This window comes from Phodopus roborovskii, unplaced genomic scaffold (assembly GCF_943737965.1).
Source record: "Phodopus roborovskii unplaced genomic scaffold, PHOROB, whole genome shotgun sequence".
Taxonomy (NCBI): domain Eukaryota; kingdom Metazoa; phylum Chordata; class Mammalia; order Rodentia; family Cricetidae; genus Phodopus; species Phodopus roborovskii.
This window is the reverse complement of record NW_026125295.1, coordinates 83,370-111,103: the sequence shown is the minus strand read 5'-3', so window position 1 is coordinate 111,103 and position 27,734 is coordinate 83,370. Positions and strand designations below refer to the sequence as shown.

Genomic DNA, 27,734 nt, shown 5'->3' with positions numbered 1-27,734 from the left:
TTCCCAGGAGACAATAATTGGAAAAATTGAATCAGGCTTTATTGAGGAGGCCAGTCACCTGGAAGGAAGAAAAGTGATGTCTCAACTCCCTCCCTTCCAAATGTTTGGAGGAAATGGAAATATTTATGTGAGGGCAAGATTAAAGGTTATGTGTAGAATCAACATCCCCAGGAACTTGAATTAGATTATCCTGTGCTAGCCAGAGTTGTTAGTATTCTGGTGATGGTCTATTCTCACCTTCAAGACAAAAAGCTCTGGAGAGCAGAGAGAAGACCATATCTTCGGAATGAGGAATAGGAATAAAGCAAAATGGAGTTACTGAAGGCAACAACAGCCTGTTACAACAAGCAATGAAGTGATTGCTGTTATTCAGCCTAACATACACATGAGGCAGTTGATGAGCATCAAGTGTGGCAGTCTGGTGCAGAAGGTTTTCTTGGGTCCTTGTGCTAGGCGGCCTCTTGTAGATTTAGGGACAGGTAATTTTGCTGTTTGAAGTTCCCTTGCCCTCCTGTGTGTCATAAGTCAAAGCTGCTGCTTCTACAGCCGAAGCTGTGTCTCATTGGCAGCTCTTTGCTACGTTCCTAGCCCTTGATGTTTTTAAAAATTCCACCCACCACCCAGGAGACCTGATATGAACACATATTGTTGTGAATTTTTTCACTCATTAATGTTCATTGTTGCATGAAAAATCCCCCACAGCTCCAGGTAAATTATGTTCTCGAAGTGAGGTACTCTGCTACCTTCAAATCTGGCACAGCATAGGTACTTACAGATGTCTACTTAAAAATACATAATTATGTGTCTCACCAGTTGCCATATGTAGGGAGAACTGAGAAATACGTTTAGTTCCCAGGAAAATGTATGGTGAACACTTGTGTAAAGTTTTTGCCAGTTGTTTCAGTTTACACAGAAGAGTCACACTAAGCAGTAAATGTAGGGGAGGAGGGGAAGGAACAAAGCTCTCTGTTCTGTCATGAACCTCCTTTCTTTTTTAAAATTGGCTGGATTTTACTTTAACAAAGAACAACTATGAGAAGAACAAATGTTTAGGCTTTGCCAGCGAGACACTGAGGTATTGTGTGCATTATTTGTCTCTTAAACATCGACTCCCTTGATTCAAATGTGGTTTTGAGTAATGAATACAAGTATCCTAGCTTTAACACCCTTTACTTCTTTCTAATTTCTCATAGACTGTAGAGTGGAGTTGGTTGAGCAGAGAACATAAGTAAAATCATGTGGAGAGGGAAGCTGCTTAATAAAGTTTCAGACCAGAGCTGCATTCAATTTTCTGCTTTAAATGCAACTTTAAAGAAAAAAAGAAGAACTGATCCAACCCCTCTCTCTTCCCCCCCCCCCCCGAAACACAACGTAATACCCTTTCTCAAAAAACTCCACCCCTCTTGAAAGAAATTGCATTTCTTACTTTGTACTGTCTATATGTTTGATTTGTACAACACTCATAGCCAGAGGAGCTGCGACATCCGTTTCCCCTACGAGAAACTCTGGTAAGTCACCTCTCAGCCCTTGGCAGGTTAGTTAGCTCAGTAAAAGCTTCAACAGGAAATCCTGAGAGGACGTTTGTCAGCACCAGGTGCTCACTGAATGATCTGAAATGTGATCTTTAAGACACAGAAAGGGTAAGAATTTAGGATATGTTTCAGCATGTGATGTCATCCAATATATAAAACATGGTTGTGAATGAAATATTTAAAGGAAGCAATAGTTGGTTTAAAAAAAAAAAAAAAAAAACAAGCAGAGTTTTACCTCTTAAAGTAGCTTCTACACCAATGATATTGGCTGAAAACTGATTTGAGAAGTATTATCTTCAGCTGAGAAGAGGTGAAAACCTTTCTGTGGGTTACCTGGAGCATGTGTACCAGAGGCTCCAAGTCTCTTGTGCTCTCTTACTCCCCCCTTTCCCACCTGTCTCCCAGAAAAGAAAGAAACCTGAAAATTGTCTAAATTCATATCAAATACAAATATCAGTTTCTAGAGCACACTTATAGAGGAGTCTTGTTCTGGGTAGGCACTTGAAGGTGAGGTTTTCTGGACATTTCTCTCAACTGTCTAAGTGGGGGTATGAAGAGATTTAGAGATATAAGGATCAAATAGGAAAAATTTTCAAGCAAAACAGTAGAACTTAAGACAGGACAAATCAATTGGATGTATAGGCAGAACACAGAACTATTTAGACTGTAAGATATTCACCCATGAATGAAACATTTTTCTACTTGACCATTTCTTATATGAGACCTCTTGTTAGCGACAACTTAGGAAGCAGAAATAACTTCAAGAAAAGATGAAGATGGCCTACTTTAATAACTGGTGGTAGATTCTATGACACTGTTGGAGTAGTTGGACATCAGCCCATTTCGTCCTAATCACACAAAGGAAATATGTTACTAATGAAGTATATTAGTTACCAAGAAGTGACAGACAACACATGTCAGTTAAGTGTTCATTATGCCCAAACTCAAAATCAGTTATTTCTGGGTGGTGTGGTTTTGTGTTAACTTACTCATTCTCTCCAAACTTGGGGCCTTGTTGTCTAGAAATATGTGAACAATATTATATGCCTCAAACAGTTACCTCAAGCATTTAATGAATGAGTAGGTAAGACTCTTATAACAGTGATTAGAATTCAGTGTTCATTCTTACTGGCACTTGTGTGGCACCTACTATTTGTGGGTAAAGTGCCTCGAAACAGCGTCTTCGATAAAGATATTTAGCCTGTGAGTTACATAGTGCCTGGCTCAGTTACACAGATTGATTCATCCCACATTGATATGGAAAAAAAAAAGATTTTATTTAATGAAATGCATCTTTCGTGGATTTCAGCTCATACAATGAAAGGAAAAGTAAATGTAGAAATCTATGCTTCAAAGAACTGTTAAGTTGTAAAACCATTTGTAATTGTGGTAGGTCAACAACAGCTTTTAACTTTATTAAGCACTGTCTTTTCTTTATTCATAGATTCTTGCAGGATGGATTTGCAAGTGTCAAGTCCAATCTATCCCTATGACATTGATTATGGCATGTCAGAACCCTGCCAAAAAACCAACGTAAAACAAATTGCAGCCCAGCTCCTGCCCCCACTCTACTCCCTGGTGTTCATCTTTGGTTTTGTGGGTAATGTGTTGGTCTTCCTCATCCTGATAAACTTAAAAAAGCTGAAGAGCATGACTGACATCTACCTGTTCAACCTGGCCATCTCTGACCTGCTCTTCCTGCTCACTCTCCCACTCTGGGCTCACTATGCTGCAAACGAGTGGGTCTTCGGGGATGTAATGTGTAAATTATTCACAGGGCTCTATCACATTGGCTATTTTGGTGGAATCTTCTTCATTATCCTCCTGACCATTGATAGATACTTGGCTATTGTCCATGCTGTGTTTGCTCTAAAAGCCAGGACAGTCACCTTTGGGGTGATGACAAGTGGAGTCACTTGGGCGGTGGCTGCGTTTGCCTCTGTCCCAGAAATAATCTTTACCAGGTCTCAAAAAGAAGGTTTTCATCATACATGTAGTCCTCATTTTCCACACACCCAATATCGTTTCTGGAAGAGTTTCCAAACGTTAAAGATGGTCATCTTGAGCCTGGTCCTGCCCCTGCTTGTCATGGTCATCTGCTACTCGGGAATCCTCCACACCCTATTTCACTGTAGGAACGAAAAGAAGAGGCACAGGGCTGTAAGGCTCATCTTTGCCATCATGATTGTCTACTTCCTCTTCTGGACTCCATACAACATTGTCCTTCTCCTGATCACCTTCCAGGAATTCTTTGGACTGAATAATTGCAGTAGTTCTAATAGATTAGATCAGGCCATGCAGGTAACAGAGACTCTGGGAATGACGCACTGCTGCATCAACCCTGTCATCTATGCCTTTGTTGGGGAGAAGTTCCGGAATTATCTCTCAGTGTTCTTCAGAAAACACATTGTCAAACGCTTTTGTAAGCACTGTCCAATCTTGCAGCAAGACAATCTTGATCGTATAAACTCGGTCTATACCCGGTCCACAGGGGAGCAGGATGTTTCTACTGGTTTATGACCTAGATTGAGTTTTGTGTATTAGTTCTCTATGTAGCTTGGGAGTAGAAATGGTTTTTCTTTGTTTTTTAAAAGCAAAAACCAAACCGGATGTTATTATCATAGAGGGCCTAAGATACGTTCGTGTTTTGGATATTTATTTTAGATAGATTGGGTCTTTTAAAGCCGATTGGTTTTAGAAAGCCCAATGAAAATATATTGATGAGATAGTGATTCCCTGGTCTCACTCCCACTTACCTCTAGTTACTGGCAAACTCTTCTTTAGTCACAAAAATTCACTACAAAGAAATCCTAAGAATTGGAAGTTTTTTGAGCTTGGCTATCTGAACAGAAATAACATCATCAATCAAGAAGAATACCTTGTACAGTTGGGGTTTTGTTGTTTTGGGTTTTTCTTTTTTTTTCCTATCTAAGGAAAATTCAGGCAATAAATCTACTTAAAATAGGTCTTCATCTTGCCCAGAGAAGAAAAGAAGAGCATGTGATTATTTAAGGAATAGGTAACTAAGCTACATAAATTAGCTACCTAGACTTGTACAGTCAGGTGAATGCTCTATAGCCTGGAGGGGGCTGGGAACACATCCTTTTTTAAGAAGAGATTTGAACTGGATCATATGTTAGTAAATGAGAGGGAAGCTGTTGTTTGAGTGGTACCATTGCACAAACAAAACATAGACCTATGGCTAATTGGAAAGGCCATGGAGAGGAAGGTAAAGGCTGGATCATAACACATCTTGTCAGCATTGCTCCATCAAAGTTAAGAGCAGGGTGGGAGCACCTTGACAGGCTTGCATGAAGCTTATTTCATGGCTCTGGTGAGCCATTAGAAAGTAAATCAGCAACATTAAGGTCAGGGTGAGATCAAACCACCTGGGCTAGACAGTAGGGAAGCACCATTTCTGCATATAGACTGTAGAGTCAGCAGAACTTGGGGTAAATTGGAGGTAAAGGGGAACAAGAACCTCTAGGCTCAAGCAAGTTGGAATAACCATTGAAGAATCAACAAACACAACAGAAGAGTATGGTTAAGCGTCCAACCTAGGACAGTAGTCTTTTTTTTTTTTTTTTTTTTTTTTTTTTTTTTTCTTTTCTTTTTTTTACACAGCCTGTTACTTCAGGCTGGTAATTTGTTCCTGCCCTCAGACCCAAATCTTTCCCTACCAGCTTTGCATCTTAAGGATTAACCAGGGAGCTGTGAAACATCTGGCTTATGGATCATGAGCCTGGAGTCTAAGAACAATAGGGACACCTTGTGGATTCAGCTGAGGGTTGCTTATATAATTTGAAGCCAGAACTTTACAACCTTGAGCAGATATGAGGGAAGAGAATCAATTTTCTCTATTTGCCTAGCAATCAGCAAACCCGAGAGATAAACCATCCTTTTAGGAAGAAGTTGCTGTGAGCTTCGGAAATCATGAATGTGTAATTACTGCCCTCTGTGTTCCAGCCTAAGTGTGAAGGCTTCGGTTACTCTTTACAGATGGCTTTTCCAGACAAACTGCTAAATTTAGCCATTGCAGAGAGGTTTGGGATTTTTGTTGTTGTTGTCTTTGCAGTTGCTATTTATGATATTGTTTTTGAATTTTGGAACAGTTAAGAACTTCATAGTGAAGACTAAGGGAAGAAACAAAAGGGTGAGGATTAAAATGTCTGGCTAACAAAAGGTGCTACTTGTTTTTCTCAAGCTCTGAATGTGAAACCAGAGCCTTGTGGCTATCAGCAGGAAGTGAGCATTTGTTTTTTTCCTTTCCTGGGATACATATTTTCTCCCCCTAGTATGTAGCTGAGACTAGATTCAAACCCATGGTCCTCCTTCCTCCTTCTCAAGCACTGGGATTACAGGTGTACATGAACACACAGGGCTCTGTATTTTTATATTCCTAAGCATATAGAAAGTTGTAAATTCTTTGAAGATAATTCGAGTCTTATAGGAAGTACTTTGTGGAAAAAAAGTGCATTTTTGTTCTTTCAATCAAGTGTACATTTAATGAATAGTACACAAAATCATGACAGCATTTTATAAGTAGTTGTTTTGGAGAACATCCCAAAATAGTGCTTATTTAAATACAGCCCTTAATTGGATGGTGATTGTATTTTCCTTTAAAATATTTTTAACATTCAACTTTCTTTCTGAGACAAATTGTTATAATTGGTTGTTAAAGGAGATACTTCTTCTAAATGTGTAGTTCCTGATCAGAGTTGCCTTAAAAGATTGTAAATTTTAAATTGTGTTTACCCTCAACCAAAAGAGTTTTAATATATTTACAAATCCATGTCAGAAGTCAAGAATCTGATTGAAAAAAAACACTTGTAACTTTGTGGTCTGGCCTCTAAACACACGTTAGGCACACGTTAGGGAGGGTGAGCATTGCCTTTCTTTTATTTAAAATTCTCCCCCAAAGTGTGTTAGTAATTTCAGAAATGGCAACTATGGGATTCCTGCCCACATACTTCTTGATCACAGAGAGATGTTCCTGGGAGAGTTTGGGAGATGCTGGTTTTCAGTCTGCTACAGCCTCAGCTTCCAAAGCAGAGCGTGTGAAGGTGTCCTAGTTATTCATGCTCCTAAAAGAAGGTACACAGAATGAGCAGTAAGCACGACAGGCTCTTGCCAGATTAAAAGGGTAGCTTCCCATCCCTTAGATCCAAAGGTGGAGGAATGAGACACAGCTGGAGTTAGAAGAAAGACTCCGGGGGAAGGGATCCCTGTCTGCCATGGTGCTGCCAGCTGTTGCGGGGATAAGGGGGAGAGTACTGGCAACTTTTTTTGTGGCAGAGAACTGAATGCTGGTTTCAGTCCCCTTTGCCCTTTTCATTCAATCCCAGCCCCCAACTTATGGAATGGCGTTGTCCTCATTTAGGGTGGGTCTTCTCTCCTCAGTTAATCCTTTCTAGAAACACTTCCGTAGATACAGCCAGAAAGTGTGTTTTCTAGGTCATTTCAGTCAAGCTATCAATACCAACCGTCACAAAAATTGACAGATTTTCTTCATGGCTGATGTATATAGTCCTTCTTACCTTTCCATATGTTAGATGAATCCATGAAGAAAAGCTGTTTGAGGTGTCATATGACTATGTATACATTTCTTTCACAATTTTATAAAAAATTTAAATGTTTCATTTGGCTCCATTTTGTTACTACTTTGTTGGATTATAAATTCTGTGCTATTACAATTCCGTCATGCTTCAGGAACTTATTTTTGTTTCAAAAAGATACTTTTTTCATTTGTTTGTTTTGTGAGACAGGGGTTCCCTGTGCAGCCCTGGCCTGGAACTTACTCACTCACTGCCACCGCCTCTGTGTGCTTGGATTAAAGGTGTGTGCTACCACCTCAAAAAATAGTATAATATGAAGCATAGGTAGAGCATGTGAACCTTTTCCCTGCTTGAGTCAATGGGAAGCAAGCCTATCAAAACCACAAATAACCTGTGCTATTAGGCTTCCATACTGCCTACCAGTGGCCACAATAGCAAATTAACAATGCTGCTTGGTAACCAGCATTGACCACAGTATACAAACAAGCATAGTTTCCCTCAGTTGTTCACTGTTCATGTCCTTCATTCCGGCGCAGACAGAGGCATATCCAGAGCAGCTCAGGGGAGATGACTCACAGCGCTTTCTCACTGCATCCGATTAGGACACAAGTTGACACTTTAAATGAAATAAATGTTTTCCGGTGGACATGTAGAATGCTTGAACCCAGACCTAGAATAAGGTCAGGAAATTATTTCTAGCTAGGCTTTTTTCACATATGTGAAATGCCCCAAACTTCCTTTCCCAGTATTTCTCTCTAACCTGCACTTCCCAAGTGTTTGAAGTGGTCAAATGTAATTGAGACACAGGTGGTTTTCTTTGATTCTTTTTTTGTTTTTGGAGACAGGGTTTCTCTGTGGTTTTGGAAGCTGTCCTGGAACTAGCTTTTGTACACCAGGCTGGTCTTGAACTCACAGAGATCCTCCTGCCTCTGCCTCCCGAGTGCCGGGATTAAAGACAGGCACCACCACTGCCTGGCTGCTCTCTTTGATTCTTATCTTCTCTTTTTCCCATTGCAGTTATCACTCCACTTGGAAGCAACACTCTTACAAACATATATACCTTGAAAATGGAAAGGCTATTGAGGGCCACTCAGCCTAGGTGCCTCTCTTTCTGTAGGTGAGGAGGCAGAGTATAGTCCAAGCCCCGGTGAGAGCTTCATCAGCATGCTATGATAATGTTTCCAGGTCTCAGTGGGCAGTCAGTGATAAGTCATTGAGCAGAGTAGATGAGAGGGCCTCTGCTACCCTCTACAATCATGCCTGAATAAATTCAGGGGCTGGACCTACAATTCATGGAGGCCATATTCAGGTCATGGCTTAACCTTAGCTGTCCTTTGAATTGACATGGGGGAGTTTTACAAGCAGTGACCCTGAGTCCCAACCTAAAAAATTTTACTCTAACAGAGTCTTCAACCAACCCCTAATGTGGCTGTTAAGAATCACACGCCCTCGTGACTTTAGTCCTTTGTTAAGCATTGTTTGCAATGCACAATAACACAAGAGCCTCAGGTGTGCTCAAGGCATCTTGTGACCAGAGTCATGGGACGTCAGCAAAGCCCCTTCAGTAGAACAATTCTACAAATCACAGAAAACTATCACTATTTTCCACAAGGGTTTTACAAGGTCAAAGTACTTCTGAAAAACAACTGTTCATTCTAATATCTACCCCCCCCCCCAAATACAGTGACTCTCACCAAAGATTTGGGAGTCAAGCTTGACCCTCAACCCAGTGAAATGAAGAGCACTGGCTTCAGAATATGAGGATGTCTTTAGTTTTTAAGATAGGTTTAGTTAGAAACCACAAAGAAATTCTAGGCGATGGAAGGAACTGAGTGTGGATTACTGGCAGGGCACCAAGAAGAGTGACGAATATACACCTGGAATCATGGGCAATGGATGCTACAAGGGCGAGCAAAATGCCTCAGCTAGAGCTTGAAGTAATGCAAGCAGCTAAAGAACAAGGAAATTCGCTAGGAAAGGCAGAAGTACTTTTGTACTAAAATATATATAGCAGCACAGGGGAGATGACCCTGAAAGGAAGAGAAAGCAAAGTGTCAGCAATGGCAAATGCTCCAAAGACTGGACCTAGACATGGGTAGACAACAGAACATCTACAGCCTGTGATGGTGTCCCAATGGCAGATTACTCAACTCCTGTCTGCTTCTTCCTCAGTGATCTGTTGAAAATGGATGCAAAGAAACTTTTCTTCTTTGCCCCAGAAAAGCATTACTTTTTTTTTTTTTTTCCTTATGTTCGGTCCCTTCAGAAAGTATGAGACTAATCTACACCACTGTCACACATATGTAGAGGGCCTAGGCTGGTCACATGCAAGCTACCTGCTTGTTGGTTCAGACTCCATGAGTTCCTATCATACAGGTTAGTTGTTTCTGTGGGTTTTCTTGTGATGTCCTTGGCCCCTCTGGCTCCTGTAATTCTTCCTCTCTCTCTTCAGCAGGATTCCCTAATTGGCCTAATGTTTGGCTGTGGATCTGCATGTGTTCCCATCAGTTACTAGATGAAGGCTCTCTGATGACAACTGGGGTAGTCACCAATCTGATCACGGTACTCTTCCCTTCCTCCATTCACTCCCCAACCCGGTCCCTCAAGTTCACATCCTCACTTGGTTTTCTTGTGTGACTTCTAACAATGGGAGCTTTGACTGACTCTTGGGAACCGATTCCTCATACTGGGTTGCCTTGCCCAGACTTAATACAAGAGGAGGTGCTTAGTCTTGAGATCCCATGCTTTGTTGATACCCAAGGGAGATCTGCCTGTTTCTAAACAGAAACAGAGAAGTGGATGGGGGGGGGGGAGGGATGGAGTGGAAACTGTAAAATGAAATAATTAATTAAGAAATAAGAAAGAAAATTAGTGATTCATGGCCTTACATGAAATCATTGGAAATTTTTTGATCTGTATGATTTTTTCTGGGAAATTAAAATAACAAAAATGAATTTTAAGGATTAGGAAACTTTAGCAAGTCAGTAGCTTTGGGAAATATGGAAGAAGAATATTTAACACACACATTTCCCAAAAGGATATTATGGCAAATTATTGTGCTAACTATGCACAGGTTCGGGGTTAGCTTGTTACTAGTGTCTACGGTTTGAACCAGAGTATGTAAAACAATGAAAAAGTCCTCACACACGCTACGCCCACATCAAAGCCCACAGTGGATGGTCTGTCCTGTATTGATTGCTCATGTTGCAGTGAACAGCATGAGTAAAAGCAAACTGGGGAGGAAAGGGTTTATTTCCTCTTACACTTCCAAGCTGCATTCTGTCACTGAGGAACTCAACGGAGCTGAAACAGAGACCATGGAGAAATGCTGCTTGCTGGCTCTCTCGCTGGCACAGGTCTAGCTAGCATTTTTTTTTTTTTTTTTTTTTTTTTGGTATGGGCCGGGCCTACCTGCCTAGAAATGGTACTTCCCACCATCAAGAAATACTCCACAATGATAAGAAAAGGGGTCAAGACCAGGCTACAGAGACCCACAAGGACAGCTGACCTGGACAAGGGGGAGTTCATCAATCTCAGACTGGAAAACTAGCATTGTACCAACTCAGATCCCCTGAACGTGGGTCTCAGTTAGAAGGCCTGGGCAGTCTAAGGGACCTTTAACAGTGGAACCAGGATGTATCCTTGGTGCATGAAAGGACTTTGGGAGCACAGTCCCCATGGAGACAGGAGGGAGGACCTAGACCCTACTCCAAATGACTTGACAGATTTTGATGATCCCTCCTGGAAGGCATCACTCTCCCTGTGGAGTGGGGGGGTATGGGAGGGAGAGGGAACTAGTATTGATATGTAAAATAATAAATAATAATAATAATAAATATTCCACAAACTAATCTGATGGAGGCAATTCCTCAACTGAGGTTGCCTTCCCATAGAGACTCGGAATTATGTCACATTGACAATCAAGATTAGCCATATCATGATTTTAAAAAACTGCTACATACATAATTATTGTTTTATATAATTATAATATATAATTAATTACAAAAAAAAGTATGAGACCAGCCTTGTGATTTAGAGAGCTTGATTTATTTGGGATGGAGACGCTGTATTAAGAACCTTTCCAGAGGGCATGGCTGAATGATTTGAAAGGAGAAGATGAGAAGATGACAGTCATTAATTCTAGGGTAGATAGGAGTGGCTCTATTCTTGGAGACTCTGGAGCCTGGAAAAGGAAAGGTGTATAAACTCTGAGAAGTCTCAGAAACTATCCCTGGGGATAGTTCGTAGGGAGGAAGCAGAGCTTCCCAGGGGCTGAATGGGACTCAGAACTCAGGACAGGCCGCTGCCACTGTAGCACAAGCTGAAAGCCCTAACCCTGTAAATTAGAATGAATCATAATTTAATTTTATTAGAAGTACTACTGTATAGCTAAAGTTTCTTTCCCACCCGGTCCTGCTGCCCTGCTTCAGCCCCAAGTAAACACATGGAGACTTTATTAATCATAAAATTGTTGGCCAATGGCTAGGGCTTCTAACTGGCTAGCTCTGTCTTAACTATTAATCCATTTCCATCAATCTATGTATTTCCATGTGGTCTTGGCTTACCAGAGAATGCCTGGACCTGTTACTCCTTTGGTGGCTACATGGCATCTTCTCGTAGCGCCTCTCTCTGCCTTCCCTTTCCCAGCATTTTCCTCATCTCCTAGCCCTGCCTATCTCCTGCCTCTACTGGCAAAACAGTGTTTTGTTCATCAATCAGTAAGAAAAAAAACATATATACAGAAGAACATCTCCCATCACTACTGTAAAATGGGAATGCCACCTAATTTATTAATTTGAAAATATTACAACATAAATGAAACATTTTTATCTGAGTCTTTTCAAACACCATCAATCTTGAGTGACTAAATAGATGGGAAATAAGAGGAAATAGGAGAGCTAGAAAACACGGTTTGGCAGATGTCTCAATTCCTCTCTGATCCTTCTGTTCACATTTTGGGAACAGAATGTAAAGCCAACCTAATGGTCTGATGGAGCAATAGACACTCTGCTTTCAGTGGGCATGTGACTTCCTCCTTCAGGGTGATGTGTCCCTGTGTGGTTTCTACAGTCTTACAAAACGGCAGTTTTATAATTTTTAGTTTTCATTTCTTATTATTCAGAGTAAATTAAACTGGCAAGAAATCCAGATCCCCTTTTCCAATCATAAAGGATGCTATAGTAACTGTCCTGGGCCAAGGCATCTGCCACTCCCTTGCTTGGGGCTGCTGAGAACTGGAACTACCTGCCCAGGGTATGTTATTTCTTATCGAGTGGCTGAATTTGGGAGCTGATGGAAAGGCTTGGTCCAACACCTAGATTTAGGACACTCCTCAAAGCCATCTTATCTCTATTGTTCATTATAGCAATAGCTGAACAGGGGTTGTTACTACATTATGACCCCCTTGGCCTCTGTCTGAATTTTGCCTCGTCCTGTCCCATATAGGGAAGTCTCTGACCAACAATCTTTCCACTTATATACCTTGCACCCTTCCGGAACCCTGGATTCCCAGGAATCTAGATGATCTGGTTCTTGGTTTAAATTTTTCTCTTTCACTGAAAATCACAGATGTTAACAGATGATAAAAAGAAATATTACCACTTGAAAAAAAAATGTTACCACTTGGACTTCTGTGATTTTTTTTTCTTCCCTTGTTCCATCTCTGGTATAGCAAAAAATAATCTTCCAAAACTCACAACATGAGGGTATTTACTCCTGTAAACTGCTATTCAATAACAAAGATCCAAACCAACACAAAACAGATTGTTTCCTAAAAGTAGTTTTTGTACTTTTCTAATTAAGGTCTACATGACAATTAGAATAGACACTATTTGACAGTTTCTCCATTATATATTCTTTTTTTTTATAAGCACTTACTGTAATGTAATGTTTACTAATTGGAATTAAGGTTGGAGTCTCTGAAAGCAGATATTTTCAAGACAGTTATAACAAGAAAAAAATTCAAATCTGATATGCAAGCAATCTAATATCCATTCTGAATGTCAAGTTAGAATCTTGACACCTGACACCAGCCAACATTCATCATCTCAGTATCCACTGAGCTGAGCAAGAAACCACATTAGTAACTTGAACAATAGACAATAAACATAAAGGATTCTTAGCTAGTAAAGAGTATGAGCTGCTAAAGAGAATAAGATATCCTTAATGCCTCTGTGTTATTGGTTGAATATGAGATGTCCCCAGTATGCTTATTGTGTTGAATTCTTGGTGACAGGTGTCGATGGCGTTTTGGGAGGTGGTAGAAACCATTTTGGAGATGGGTCTCACTAGTGAAAGCAGGTCACTGGAGGCATGCTTTTGAAGGCCTGTCCTTCTTTTCTCTTCTCTCTGCTTGCCTGTCTACCATGAGGGGAAGAACCTCCTCTGTCACATACTTCTGCCGCCATGATATTGAGATCACGTAACTTAACAGCTAAGCAACCATGAACTGAACACTCTTATAGAATATTTCCTCAGGAAAGGTGTTAAAGTGTCCGTTTTATCCAAATAAGTCAATGAAAACCGACAAAGAAAATGACTGCTTATGTGTAACTTGTAAACCGGTGATTACTTACAGGAGCATGGTTGAGGGGCTACTTAGAGAAACTTCAGGGGCTCAAGAAACCATTTTACTGAAAATCCCACATAATCATTGGCAATAAAAGTTGTGTCATTGGAATTTCCTGAACAACTTGCGAGCAATTCCACTGAAGAGTCCTCTTTCTCCCAGAAAGTGTGTGCTGTCTGTGCTTCCTCGGGGAGGAACCACCAGTTTCATGGGCCTCTGAATATTATGGGATTTTTTTTTTTTTTTTTTTGTTTTGGGTTTTTTTTTTTTTTTTTTTTGAGTTTCATGAGTCTTCTGCCTCTCCCAAATGTTTCAATGTGCAGGAAGCAGTTATATAATATCATAATATATAATACCATAAACTAAAATAAAGAATTTCTTCACTCTGTTTTTTGACCATTCCCTTCATTAAAAAGATCACATGTTAAGGAAAACAGAAACTTCAAGAATTCTTAAGGGCCCATCCCCAGCAGTATAAAAAGGAGTAAACAACTTCTGGTGGAGGAAATTCTGACCATCTTACTACAGAGAAAAGAGATCTTCTGACTAGTTTCCTCAAACTGTGCAGAAAGCTCCAGGGTTGCAGTTTTTATGAGTCATGAAGCTGCTTTTGAGTCACTCCTGATTCTTGTAAGTAACTCTTCACCCATATTCCTGTTAGTGACCCCAATAAAAAGTTTATCAAAATGTACATTACTGTAGTCTTTACTTTGGTATGTAATTCATTCTGTTTTCTGGGGTGAGTAGATGTGTTTATGTTGTGTCTCCCCAGGCAAAGTCTCTGTCATAGAACACCGTAATGTTTTTGAAAAGGGGACTAATATGCTTTACCAAGAAATATGTTCTCAGATGCCGGAAAAATTTACCAAGAGGTTACTTATTTTAGGTGTCAGTAGGAGGACTCCCATTAGTCTGTTGTCTGTTGTTATAACAAAATGCTCACAGGTGGGTACTCCATACAGAAAAGAATTCTATTTAGGACACGGATTCACATTAAATCAGCTCTGTTAAGTTCCTCGGGGTATCCTTTTAACAGGAGAATGAGGAAATGAATGAAGTCACACAGTGAGATAGGAAGACAGAAACTCAGGAGTTACCAGTCTTATTTATATTAACTCACTCTTACATAAACTTACTGGGATATTTGCTTACAGCAAGTGGGCAAAGAGCCAACATATTTTTCTTTGCTAAAAAGAGAAAGTCAGCCGGACTTTGAAATTCTTAAGGAATAACAAGGACAACTGAAACCAGATACCCCGCTAAGGGGAGTCTTTCTTTTCATTAGAGAGACAGAAAGATATGGGGATGAACACAAAGAAGGGAGGAGATTAGGAGAGTTTGAAAAAGACCATAGAGAGTCAAGGTGCATCAAGGAGACAAAAGCAGAGGCACCTGCATCCTACGTAGGTTATTCTCCTCAGTCCCTCACACATGACAAATGCAGCATGAATTCTAATTGGTCTTAATAATAAAAACCCAGAGACTGATATCAGGGGGTGGAAGGGGGAGGATCAGAGAAGCAAAACAGCCAATCGCTAGAGAGTTCTTACCTACCAGGCTCAGACCACAAGGGTGATCCTGTCCTCAGAAGGCATGCACCAAACCCCAGACTGCTCCCAACTGCAATGCCCCTCGTACTGAGTTCCTGTGTCCACTGCCTTATATTCCTCTCTGCTGCTGGGATTGAAGGATTGGGATCCTGAGTGCTTAGATCACTTCTGTGTAGCCGCCTCTATTTCTCTTTTAGACTGGGTCAATATCTTGTAGCTCAGGGCAGTTTTGAACTAACAGAGATATGTCTGCCTCTGTCTCCTGAGTGTTGGGATTAAGGGTGTATACCACTACTGTCTGGCCTCTATGGATGTGGCTAGCTTTGAGCTCTGGTCTTCAGGCAAGCTTTATTTGTTCGATATCACCACACCTGAGACCCCACCCACACAGGAAAGCAGGCCTGGGACGGACAACTCTTAGATGATAGCAGCCAATCTATTGATGTTCATTAAAGGCTGTAGATGGAAGTTTTTATTCCACCTGGTCCTGCAGTCATGCAGCTCCAATTAATAAACACACAGAGGCTTATATCAATTATAGATGGTTTGATAAATGGGTCAGGCTTCTTATTGGCTAGCTGTCTCTTAACTATTAACCCATTTCTATTAATCTGTCTACCTCCACGTGGTCTTGGCTTACCAGTGATGCCAGAGCCTCTGGCTCTCTCAGCAGCTCCATGGCATCTCCCCAATTCCACCTGCTACCTTTTCCTATCCCTGTTTGGATTTCCTGCTTAGCTAAATCCTGTCTCTCCATTGGCCAAAACAGTTTTATCCATCAACCAACAACATACAAAAGGACATCCTCCATCATCTTTTCTGTCTAAATAAAAAGAAGGGTTTTAACTTTAATGTAGCCAAATTAAGTATAACTAATATTCAGCAAAATTTAAAGAAAATAATCTATCATTTATCCTATCTTTGTGAGGTTTATGTGTAACTTATCTTTTATCATAACTAAGGAAAACCATACCCATAACTATCTGACTTCAATTCCATCAAAGACCCCAGAAGGATAATATGTAATTTCTAGAACTGACAGAGACATCTAGCTGCCTGGACAATAACCCTAAATTTCTATGTAATGATGGGGCATCCATCTTTAGTTCATAGGCCCAGAATGTCTGGCAGACTTTTTGATGAAGCAGGAACATTGAAGGACCACACTGTCCCTTGGCAAGTTCAGCAGTAATTTTTCTTTGTAACTTACTTGTCCAGTTTAGACAACATGTTGTCAAGCAGTCCAGGCAAGAACAATTTCTTATCCAAATAGCTATCCCTACCATGTTGAAGGCAAACTCCATAATGAGTTTCTTCAATGCCAATCTTCTTCTCTGACGTAATTGGTGCTGCCAGATGCATCTCATTGTCATGAAAAGCCCTAAATTAGCAAACCATTTTAAATGCCATACTCTGTAGGTCTTTGAAAGGTTTCGAAGGCTACTTATCCATCTAAAATATATCTCTGTATATCTAGAAAACTAACAACTGTAAGTTTTGATTATTATAGATGATTATGCGCTGTACATTTTTAATGAGGGGTATGAACTCCATACCTAAACAAGAGTAGAAATATACCTATAACAAATTAACTTTAAATTTGTATCAATAAACCAAAATCCATACAAATGCAAAGTATTCATTTCTATATCATATCCATCCCTTCTTTTCTATAGAAAGAGATTGACTGTGTCTATGAACTATTTCTAACCAACCCCCTTTAAATAAAAACAAACATATATAAACAATATTTGGAAATTTGGGCATTGCTCTCTCCAAACTATTTCCTGCTGTTTGGGGGTGCTGTTAATCCCATAGGGATCCTGAAAAAACATAGAACCCTGGCCAAATTCTGGCTGTAGTGGTCTGATGCTGCATTGTCTCAGATGTTGGATCACCTGGGCTATTGCTTCAGGGGGTCTTGCTTAATCAAACCATATTAGTCTGGAAGAAATCCATAGCTTTTCATCTTCTGTGGAAACAAGCAGAACCTGTTTTCCAAAGTAAAATGTTCTTAGACTTAACTTTTAAAGTCAAGGCAGTCTCAAAATATGTAGGTTGGATTAATCCAGCATCATTTATAATCAAATATCTTTTAGCAGCTGCTGCTCCTTCCTCAGCAGTCAAACAATTCAAAGACAACACAATAACATACAATATCCAGACTTTCTGTATATTTGAGACAGGGTTTCTCTGTGTATTTCTTACTCTCTTGGAACTCACTCTGTAGACCAGTCTGGCACCAAAATCATAGAGATTCATCTGCCTCTGCCTCCTGAGTGCTAGGATTAAAGGTGCGTGCCTCCCACTCAGCTATTTCTTTTTAAAAGAACTTTATACTTTTTTTCTCTCCTGAGCCTATATGTATTTTTAAACACACACCATTTGTAGAAAGAAGTTTTTGACTTGCCTGGTCTCATAGTTATTTAGTCCCAAATAAACATACAGAGGCTTATATTAATTATAAACTATTTGACCAATGGATCTAGCTTTTTATTGGTTCTCTCTCTCTCCCAATTATTAACTCATTTCTATTAATCTGTGTATCTCCACATGGTCTTGGCTTACAGATGATGCCCAAGCCTTTTGTTTTCTTGGCAGCTATATGGCTTCTCCCCGACTCCATCTACTACCTTTTTTCCCCCTGTTTGAATTTTCTGCCTGGCTAAATCCTGCCTGTCCATTGGCCAAAACAACTTTATTCACCAACCAATTACAGAAACATATATTCACAGCATACAGGAGGACATTCCCCCATCAAAAGGCACTGCCCTTCCCTACAAATCTCTCATTTCCTGTTTTTGTTTTTTGTTTGTTTGTTTGTTTGTTTTTAATGAAAGGGCCACCAAATACCTTAAGTTATGTTCCAGAGCATTCAACACAGCTGTACGGGAAATCTCCTTTCTCCTCTAATTCAGCAAATATTTATTTGCTGCCCAATGGAGCCATGTCATTCTGTGGGGTCAAATGCCTGCTCAGAGAGTAAAGAAATTCCACAGGGAACAGACTTCACTTGAACAGATCAGGATTGATTATTCTTGTCCTGTTATGGGGGACTGAGGCATTTTTGAAGCTAAAGTGACTACACACACACACACACACACACACACACACACACACACACACACACAGAGCAACAGCTATCTATATGAGTCAGAAGGTGTTGGATTTGTCTTTCTGAGCCAAGAACACCTCACATATTTTCTCTTCCCATGCACTGCTCAGCAAATTTCATTTCAGGTTGTGGCTGAATAAAATTTCATTATGTTCAGGTACCACATTCTCTGAGTGCTGGGATTATGTGTGAGCTCCTTGTGGGATTTCTTTGGGTACTATCTACTAGTTTTGGGTGAAAGCCTGTTGCTCTAGCCTGCTAGCAAATTAGACAAGGGAGACACTTTGCCTGTGGTACTGAGCTGGTTCACCACAGCCTCAGCAAACTTCTGTAGATGCTTTGTTTGCTTCTACATTCTAGTTCCTGTAAGTTATTGCTAAAGCATTAGGAAAAATTTTTACTTTCTTTCGAAAAAAATCTGCCAACAATTTCTAAATTTAAAGATATGGGTATGTGTAGGTAAAATTTAATGATATACTATTGCCTATGAGGGCTAAGTGAGTTTCATATTGATGATTATGCCATACAGAATTTGATAGATTGCTTAGACTCACAACATAAAGTTGATTAAATTGTAATTCAAATTTCCCAGGAAATCCAGTCAGTCTACTCAGAACAGACAGGAAGACAGAAAACAAAAAAGCAAAAGTAATAGAAATGAAAGGCTCTGAAGATGAAAAAGTAACTTCATTTTAAAAATCATTTTTGATTCATGGTGCTTCAGAGGACAAAGAGGAAGTTTCTCATTTTTGAAGATACAGATTTAAAGTCACGTACAATGTCTCTGACTCTTAGTTGGGCCATACAGGCTTTCATTACATACAGGATTATTAGATCCTCCTAAAAGCCTTCAGCCCTTTGAGGAAGAACAAGGAACTCAAGACTCCTGATAAAGTGTTTTCTACAAAAGAGAACCTGCTTGTTTGTTTTGTTTTTGTTTGTTTGATTGTTTTGCTTTGTGTTGCATTTTTCCTGGATTGCACAACAGCAGGGGATTTCACAGCTGAGAAAATCTGGAACACTGAGGAAAATCTGGCTGCACTGACTCAGGAGCAGTTCCCGCACAAGTTCCCAGAGTGGTCATAGAGGCCTACATGCTTTTACATTTGTAAAAATGTAGTAACACACACACACACACACACCGAGTAATAACAAAAATAAAATGTTTAAATAAAAATATGTGCCGTCGTTTTGTTCAGTGTTCATTAGCATATGCTTCTGCTTTTATTTTTTTCTACAATTCACTTATAATAATTAATGGCCAATTAATCCACTTGAAAATTTTCCTTAATGTTGATATTGGCTTTTTCATTGATGCCCTTGGGGTTTTCATAAATATTACCATACTATCTATGTATAAAAATTGTTTACCTCTGTCTCATTTATTCTTATGCCTTTATATTAGTGTCAACAAAAGCCTTCAATATAACAATGCGATAGAGTAGAGCTCCATAGGCAACTTCTAATTCACACTAATGACAGGACTTTAAATATCACTTCCCTCCATTCTGACCACACCTCTGTTCTGTGTGCAGTGGGCTGGGTGGTCCCATCCAACGCGTAGAGAAACAGAAGGGTGGTGTGGCTACCCCCTCTTCTGGACAAAAGTCTTCATGCGCTTGTCCTGAGGAAATGAGGATGCGCATACCCGGTGTAGGGTGCCACCTTGTGGAAGTAGGAATTCAGTGCACCTAAGCAGTGTCTTCTCCCGCAGTTGCCTGGGTTCTCTCCAAATCAGAGAGTGGGGGTACCTGAGTCACCCTCACCACAAGCACATTTCCTCTCTCAAAAAGAAACCCAACCCCAGTCATAAAGGAAAGGCACACTTATTCTCCAGTGAGAGTCATGCTTACCCCTCGACCTGACAAAAGTCTTTCAGACCAACGATAATGTTAGGGAACCCAGGTCACTGAACATCAATGGACAACTCAGGCCAATGTTCTCTGTCTAGTCCAATGGGACACTGTGTTGCAAATACCCAGATAACAGTTCTTGCTTTAAAAGCCATCTCAGATGTCATGGTCGAAATTCAGCCATTATCCTGAATCCCATAAATGAATGGCATATTTTATAACGAGCTAATAGGGCTTACTTGTTTCCGGTTGTAGGACACAAAGAAGAAACTGCCTGCCGTGGTGATGTCCACTGTTAGTTGGAGAACTCAAGGAGGAGAGGAGAGGCAGGCAGATATCGGAGAGTAGAACATCTTATTTATGAAGGCATGAAAGAAACCTTCTGGTCCAAAATACAATTTCCAGTAACTGGAAACTCAGATGAACATGTCACTGAAGATATTATAGTGTTGAGTCCCTTCTGGGTACAGAGTGCAAGCTCAAACCTTATCCATGCCAAGAAAACAATCATGACAAACTCTTCCTCTACACCTCAGTCTTCTGCAACCTCTTTGCCTCCACTTGCCATAACAAAATGACCATCTATTTAAATAAAAACAAACAAAGGAACATTCCTATAACCCTGGCCTCCCTCATAACTACGGCAGTACACTTACTCCAAATAATATGAGGGAGGCAAATGGTGGCGCTGTGTTGCTGATTAGAGTACACCTATGAACCATTCTGAGGTTGTCTTTTATTTAATTGACCAATGACATTTTACAAAAATAACAGAAGATAGACAGCATATCCAGCCCTCTGTGAGCCACATTATTTCCCCCCATGAAAAGTGCATAAAAACTGATTTGCCAAAAGACGTAGCTGAAATACCATCTTTAAACTCCATCCTTTAAATTGGAACCTTCTCTTTGTTGTTTTCATTTGTTGAGATCCAGTTTGTTTGTGTAGCTCTAGCTGTCCTCAAACTAGCACCGTAGACCAGGCTGTCCTTGAACTCAGAGTTCTTCCGGCCTTTGCCTCCTAAATGCTGGGACCAAAGTCAAGTACCACCACACCCAATCCTGGATAGGAACCGTCTTTACACATGATTCAGGACTACAGAGGGCCCATTTCTATTTGGGGACCCCTTGAAGTTAAGATAAATAGGTATCCTGCCGTTAACAACTCAATATAAATTTTCAGAGGCAGGTAAGGTGGCTCAGAGGGCAAAGCTGCTGGTCAACCCGCAGGATGACCTGATTTTACCATTTATTTTGTGTGAATGTTTTGCCTGCCCACCTGTCTGTGAATCCTGTGAGTGTCTGGTGCCTTTGGGGCTGGATGTGCTGCAATTAGAGTTATGGATGGCTGTCATATGCTTATTGACTGTCATGTGGGACATGGAAAAAAAACTGTGCTGCTGCAAATATTTGACATAAGACAGTCAGGACTACAGAACTACATAAGAAACTTTGTCTCAACCAAACAAGAATTTGATTATTTGTTGTCTGTTATTTTGTTACTACCTTTTCATTTATTTACTCAACAGGGTCTCTTTGCATAGCCCTGGAATTCATGAAATGTTAACCCATAGTTTCTCTGTTTTCTTCTTCTTTTTTATGTTCTCTCCTCTTCTCTCTCTCTGCCTCCCTCTCTCTGTCTGTCTCTTTCTATCTCTTCCTTCTTCATTGTCTGCCCGCTTCAGAGAATCCAAATTACACAATTAAAAATAATTAAAATTAAAATAATTAACCTGGCATTAATAAAGAAGTGAATAAGTGCAAAGGGGACCTGGGTTGGGGAGGAGATGAAGCTTCAGGTGTTGGATTGGAAAGCAGAGAGTCTAGGGTCCTGATCTTAGCAGTGTGTGCATGTACACTGGGGTGCACTGCAGCATACAGAACAAAGCAATTTCTGGTGATTGTTGGAGCAGCATGAGAAGAAGCCCAGATGCTGGTTGCAAAGTGAGTTTTTCTCTTTCTTTCATTTGTTTAATAAATAAAATAAAAGGGACCTGAATGGCATGGAGCTGCCTTGCTGGACCCACATGCACAGAGGGTTTGGATGCTACCTGCTCCCTACCTACCCTCACCCCATGCCTATAGTATCATTCACAAAAATGCATGTGTCCACTTTCCCACCAATGCAAAACAAACAGAACAAAACACAAAATTAAAGAATCAGACCTGGAGAGATGACTCTGCTGTTCAGAGCACTGGCTGTTCTTCATTATGGAATTTCCATAAACCATATGGTGAATGCCCTGCCCTCTTCTGGTTAAAGGGCAAACATGCAGGTATAGTATTCATATACATCACATAAATACATATACCTTTTCTTTAACACTAAAGAATCAGACATATAAGAGGGCGGTGGCCTGTTATTTACACATGAAGATGTACGTTTTTTTCTGCAATTCACCGAGTTCTAAGAGTGTTTAGTTGTCATGAAAGACAGAGACAGGACCCTGAAGGTTCCTTGTCTAATGAGCAAAGAGTCAGATTCAACCACAATTTGCCAGAGTATGCTGCTAGAAAACTCAGCATTATTGAAGGTTATCATTTCTGAAAGAGGGACTCCTACTCTGCCTGTCTAGGTACAGGTGTATGAGTTTCTAAGTTAAGTTCAGTCATCATGGAAAGACAGATATAGGGAACAGAGAATCATATTTAAACAAAATTTGCAAGAGCCTTTCATTAGTCAGCCTGCTGCTGGAAAAAATCATGAAAATTGCCAACCCACACTTCCCTCCTTCCCTCTCTTCCTTCTTTCCTTCCCCCTCCCGCACCTGCCGCACTGACCACGCCCATTGGGAGTGGGGACAAGGGTGGATGTGACTTGGGAGAACTAAGTCTGGGGTTGGGAACCTCGGAACTCTCTCTTGCTTCCTGGATGGAGATAGATAGAGAGCTTCCGGAAGTATCCTTGGGACTGGAGCCTGCCAGTGTTCATCTGTCTCTGTTGTAAGTTATTTCTCTATGAATAAACATCTATTCAGCCTGTTTTCCCTGATCCTTATTTTCCCATGATACCTTCCTTCCTTCCTTCCTTTTTTCCTTTCGTTATATGCCTGCCCACCCCAATAAATTCAATGTCTCTGGCCTCTCTGAGCACCTGTACTTATGTAAGTGAAGACACACACATATATGTCTACAATTAAAAACAATAAAAATTAAAACGATTAGTTAATGTGGCATTATAAAGTAAATAAAAGAGCCGGGCATTGGTGACATACACCTTTAATCCCAGCATTCAGGAGGCAGAGGCAGGCGGATCTCTGTGAGTTTGAGGCCAGTCTGGTCTACAGAGCGAGTTCCAGGACAGGCTCCAAAGCTACAGAGAAATCCTGTCTCGAAAAACCAAAGGGGGTGGGGGTAGGGGTGGAGAAAGAAAAGAAAAAGAAACATGGAAAACTATGGTACCTATAAGTTGAGTCTTAGCACATGGCATGCCTCATTCAAGTTGTTCTACAATATGGGAATCAACTGGCTAAAGTGTAAATATAGACAAAATAAAAATGCCCTGGACATAGGGAATGTACAGCAATTCCTGGAAGCTGATGTCCCCTGCAGGCGCAATGGTTAAATTCATTCTTAAAGTATCTCAGTTTTCTTTAGAGGGACCTGTGTGAACCCACACCTATATTATGTAATCCACAATATAGTGATGAATTTTTCCCATCTCTAAAACCCTTCCCCATTTTTCTTCTACACCCCAAAGTTCTTTTGTAAATGCCTAAGTGCTCCACCCTTAGAGCGACTGCTGTTGAAGTCTCAGGATCTCCCGACAACCTAGACATCACCTGGAATCACAATTCAGAGCTTCTCAGTGAAGGTTTTGCAGGCATCAGGAAAGCAGCCTGCAATTCCCTTCAGACAAGTCTGCCTTTATGCCTGCAAGTTCCTTTTCTCTCCTTACAAGATGCATGAACTACAGTGGGGTACACCCCACGTGTGTCCTTTTGGGTTCCCATTACTGCCTATTTACCACATTTAAGATAATCTTAGTCTTGTGGCTTTGGTTAAGCAGCCAGCCACTTTTTTTGAGGCAGGATTTCTCTGCATGTTTGGAGCCTGTCCTGGCACTTGCTCTGTAGACCAGGCTGGCCCTGACTGCCTCTGCCTCCCAAGTGTTGGGATTAAAAGTGTGTGCCACCACCGATGGGCCAGTCAGACAGTTTTTAAAGACTTGCCAGTTTCACTCCTGATTTTTTTTTTTTTTTTCACTCCTTCCTCAGTTTGTGGGGATTTGGGCTTGGAAACTTATTTAAACAAGGCATCTAAGTTGGTTAATCGTGCTATCAACCTTGTATTTCTTTGGGATCATCAGGGATGAGATAAAGATGAACTCAAAATCATCCATTCATTCCTTACTGCTGTAATGTAAGGTTCATGTGGCTGAACAGATGAATCAACACCTACAAGCATTGTCTGCTCATACACATGGGCCTGACTTTGATTCCTAGCACCCAAGAAATAGACAGCTCAAAACTGTAACTATAGGCATAGGGGAGCAAATACTCTCTTGTAACCTTCACTGGCACCTGGCATGCAACTGATATATAAATACCTAAGTTAAATTTCATTCTTTTTGAGAATAAGATATACATGAAGAAAACTTTTTTTTTTTAAATAAGGAATCACATATAAATCTATATTCTCACCATCTGTATATCTGGTGCCCTAGGATGTCAGAAGAATGTGTCCGTTGTCCTGGACCTGGAAATACACTATAATGCTAAAGATGAAAATGCCCTATTACTCCCTCTGTTTCTTACCCCTTGAAGGTGATGAAAATCCCCACCAGATATTTGTCAAAGGATTCAAAGGCCTACTATACCTCTGTGAATAGACTATCCACAACGCCTCATATTTTGTTTAACACGGTTCTCTTAATGTGAGTAAAGATAACAAAAGGCTTGGTTGAAATCAGTCAGATTATATTAAGATAAATTCCGTAATATGAGATTGTTTTCTTTTTAGAGCTTTTGAAATTTTGGAGATAGGATTTCTGTACATACCCATAGCTCTGTCCACTCTCTCCCAAATGCTGGGATTATAGGCACGTGACTCTAAGACCAGATGGGACTTGTTTTTAAAATGACCCTATCTTTGAATGAGAGAATTAATAAGATTTAAAAAGGAACCATCAATGTTTTCATGAACAGCAATATGTCTCAAGATTCTATAATAATTTAAACTGGAAAATCATTTTATGTATCCTCAATAATTGAGATATCTTCTTTGCTTTCTTAATGTCATCAATTTAAAAAATGTTGCCATGATGTGTATGTGGCAACATGATGTGTAAGTTGAGACAACTTAAAGCTTTCTTATATCTTATCGTATGTGAGTTCTAGACATGAAAGCCAGGGAATCGTTTAGCTGCAAGTAACCTCAATGGCATTTATTTGGGTTTTTAAATTATTCATGTATGTGTTGTTGTAAGAGGGTGCATATGCCACAAATATAGAGATAAAACATGCAGGAATAATATAGGTTTCCTAGAGATTGGATTCAGGACCTCAGGCTTAGCACCGCCCACCTTTACTCATAGAAACTATTCTTTGGCTTTCACATGTGATCCTGAGAAAGTGTTATGAACAGTGTGTGGCCCTCATAATAAATCAACACATTTCACATACAACAAAGGAATAACAAAAGAGATAGCAATGGATCATTTTCATTTGCTGGTAGGATTTATTATTTAATTTCTCCTGTTTCCCATTACCTGTCAATTAAAACATGTTTACAACCTGAAAAGAAGACAATATTTTACTGATTTAATGTTTCAACCGATCTTATTTGTGCATTGACGACAAACTCTTTTGGAAATGTCTCTGTTGTGCAAGGCTGTGACCTCATCTTGATCACCATATGAAGATGGACAAAAGTAGACCCCCATAAAGTTTTCTTCTGGTCTCCACATATTTGTCATGGCCTAAAAACCCATAGTCACATCACACACACACACACACACACACCAGAAAAATTTTTAAAAAATAAACCCTACTGTCATTACATTAGCTGGCAATACTTCAAAATGATGTGCCAAATGGGTAACTAATGAGGACATGAAAATACATGGAACTTCAAATAATATATACATATCCTTATCCTACCACATTACATCTCTTTCAGATAGATGAAAATGTTTCCTTGGATACACATATGAGGCATTTAATGTGTTTTTATATTCTCTAATAAGTATTTTAACATTAACATTGTTAAATATTTTGACAAAACAGAAAGTGTTGCATGTACACCATCTACCCTTAGACTTGTACTTAGGAGAATAACACATCATGAGTTCATATGTATCCCTGACTAATTACTGACATCCAAGCCACCCTGGATAACAAACATTTCAAGGGAATTTGTGAAAACACATGAAAAGTAAAACCAGGAACAAAAACCCACCACCCTTTCACAGACACCCTTAACTTGAAAAGTATGATCACGCACTGCCTGGTATTTAAATAAAAATGGACCATTTGGAAAACAGCCATCCTAGTCTATACATGGAGGTAGAAAAATGTCTCTCACTTACTGAAAGCACAATACAAGATGAACAAAAGCCATTGAAGGAATAGGACCACAAAATAAACTTCACTAAATGGATTTGTCACACATATAGCACACTTTAATACCTACCTCAAATGTTGTACAAATAGAAGACACAATGTGATCATCACATCAGTCTTTAATGAACTTGGTTAATGATTTACTTACTTCTAGGCTAGGATGAAAAAGAGATGAAACACCTTCCCCCCCCCCCCCCTTGAAACTGAAGACAATTGTCATGTCTAAATTCTTTACCAAATTGATTACATGAATAGGGTTTTACTTTGGTATGAGTTCCTCCCTATTTAATGATATCAGGATGATATAAAAAGCTTAAAAATATTTACAGGGCTAAAGACATGACTGAGCCCTTATAAGGTGAGTTTTCCTGGCCTGGCAGACCCTGCTGCTGCTTCAGCCCCAAATGAACATGCAGACACTATATTAATTATGAAACTGTTGGTTGGTGGCTAGCATTTTTATTGGCTAGCTCTGTCTTAAACATTAACCCATTTCTATCAATCTAAGTGTTTCCACGTGGCTTACCAGGAATGCTAGACCTGCAACTCCTTTGCCTTTTCCATCTCCACAGAGAAGAGAGCTATTTCCTGTTTGTCCCTGCTTATATTCTGATTCTGCCTAGCTACGTCACCTCCTGGTATGATGACTCCTCTCTGCCTACACTTCCCAGAATCCTCCCTGTCTCCTAGTCCTGGCCAATCAAGTGTTTTACTCATCAACCAATGAGACAAACATATGTACAGAAGAGCATTCCCTATCAAGCCCTTAATACAATTCCCAGGACCATGATCAGGTTTTTTGACAACTTCAGTTATTCCTGCTAAAAGAAGCCCCAAGGGACTAACCTTGGAAACAAGAAAGCACATACCCACACAAAGACACACTGACATGGCATAATTAAACAAATCTTTAAACTAATTTTCACTCATGAATGCTTTTCCCTTCTAACTCCTGTAACACAGGTGTTGAGGCGTTTAAAAGCTTACAGAGTTTTTCTC

The 27,734-nt window shown here is 40.1% G+C and overlaps 1 protein-coding gene across 1 annotated transcript; it reads left to right on the top strand.

Moving 5' to 3' along the window:
• Window positions 1-1,421: 1,421 nt before the first annotated feature.
• Window positions 1,422-5,098, top strand: LOC127234378 (C-C chemokine receptor type 5). Its single transcript, XM_051201295.1, has 2 exons — window positions 1,422-1,508; window positions 2,977-5,098. Exon 2 carries the CDS (start codon window positions 2,988-2,990, stop codon window positions 4,050-4,052), a length of 1,065 nt encoding a protein of 354 aa, XP_051057252.1. The 5' UTR covers window positions 1,422-1,508; window positions 2,977-2,987; the 3' UTR covers window positions 4,053-5,098.
• Window positions 5,099-27,734: the final 22,636 nt, after the last annotated feature.

Bases quoted from the DNA above. Each gene is read 5' to 3' on its own strand.
- LOC127234378 (XM_051201295.1), top strand. From the start codon at position 2,988: ATGGATTTGCAAGTGTCAAGTCCAATCTATCCCTATGACATTGATTAT.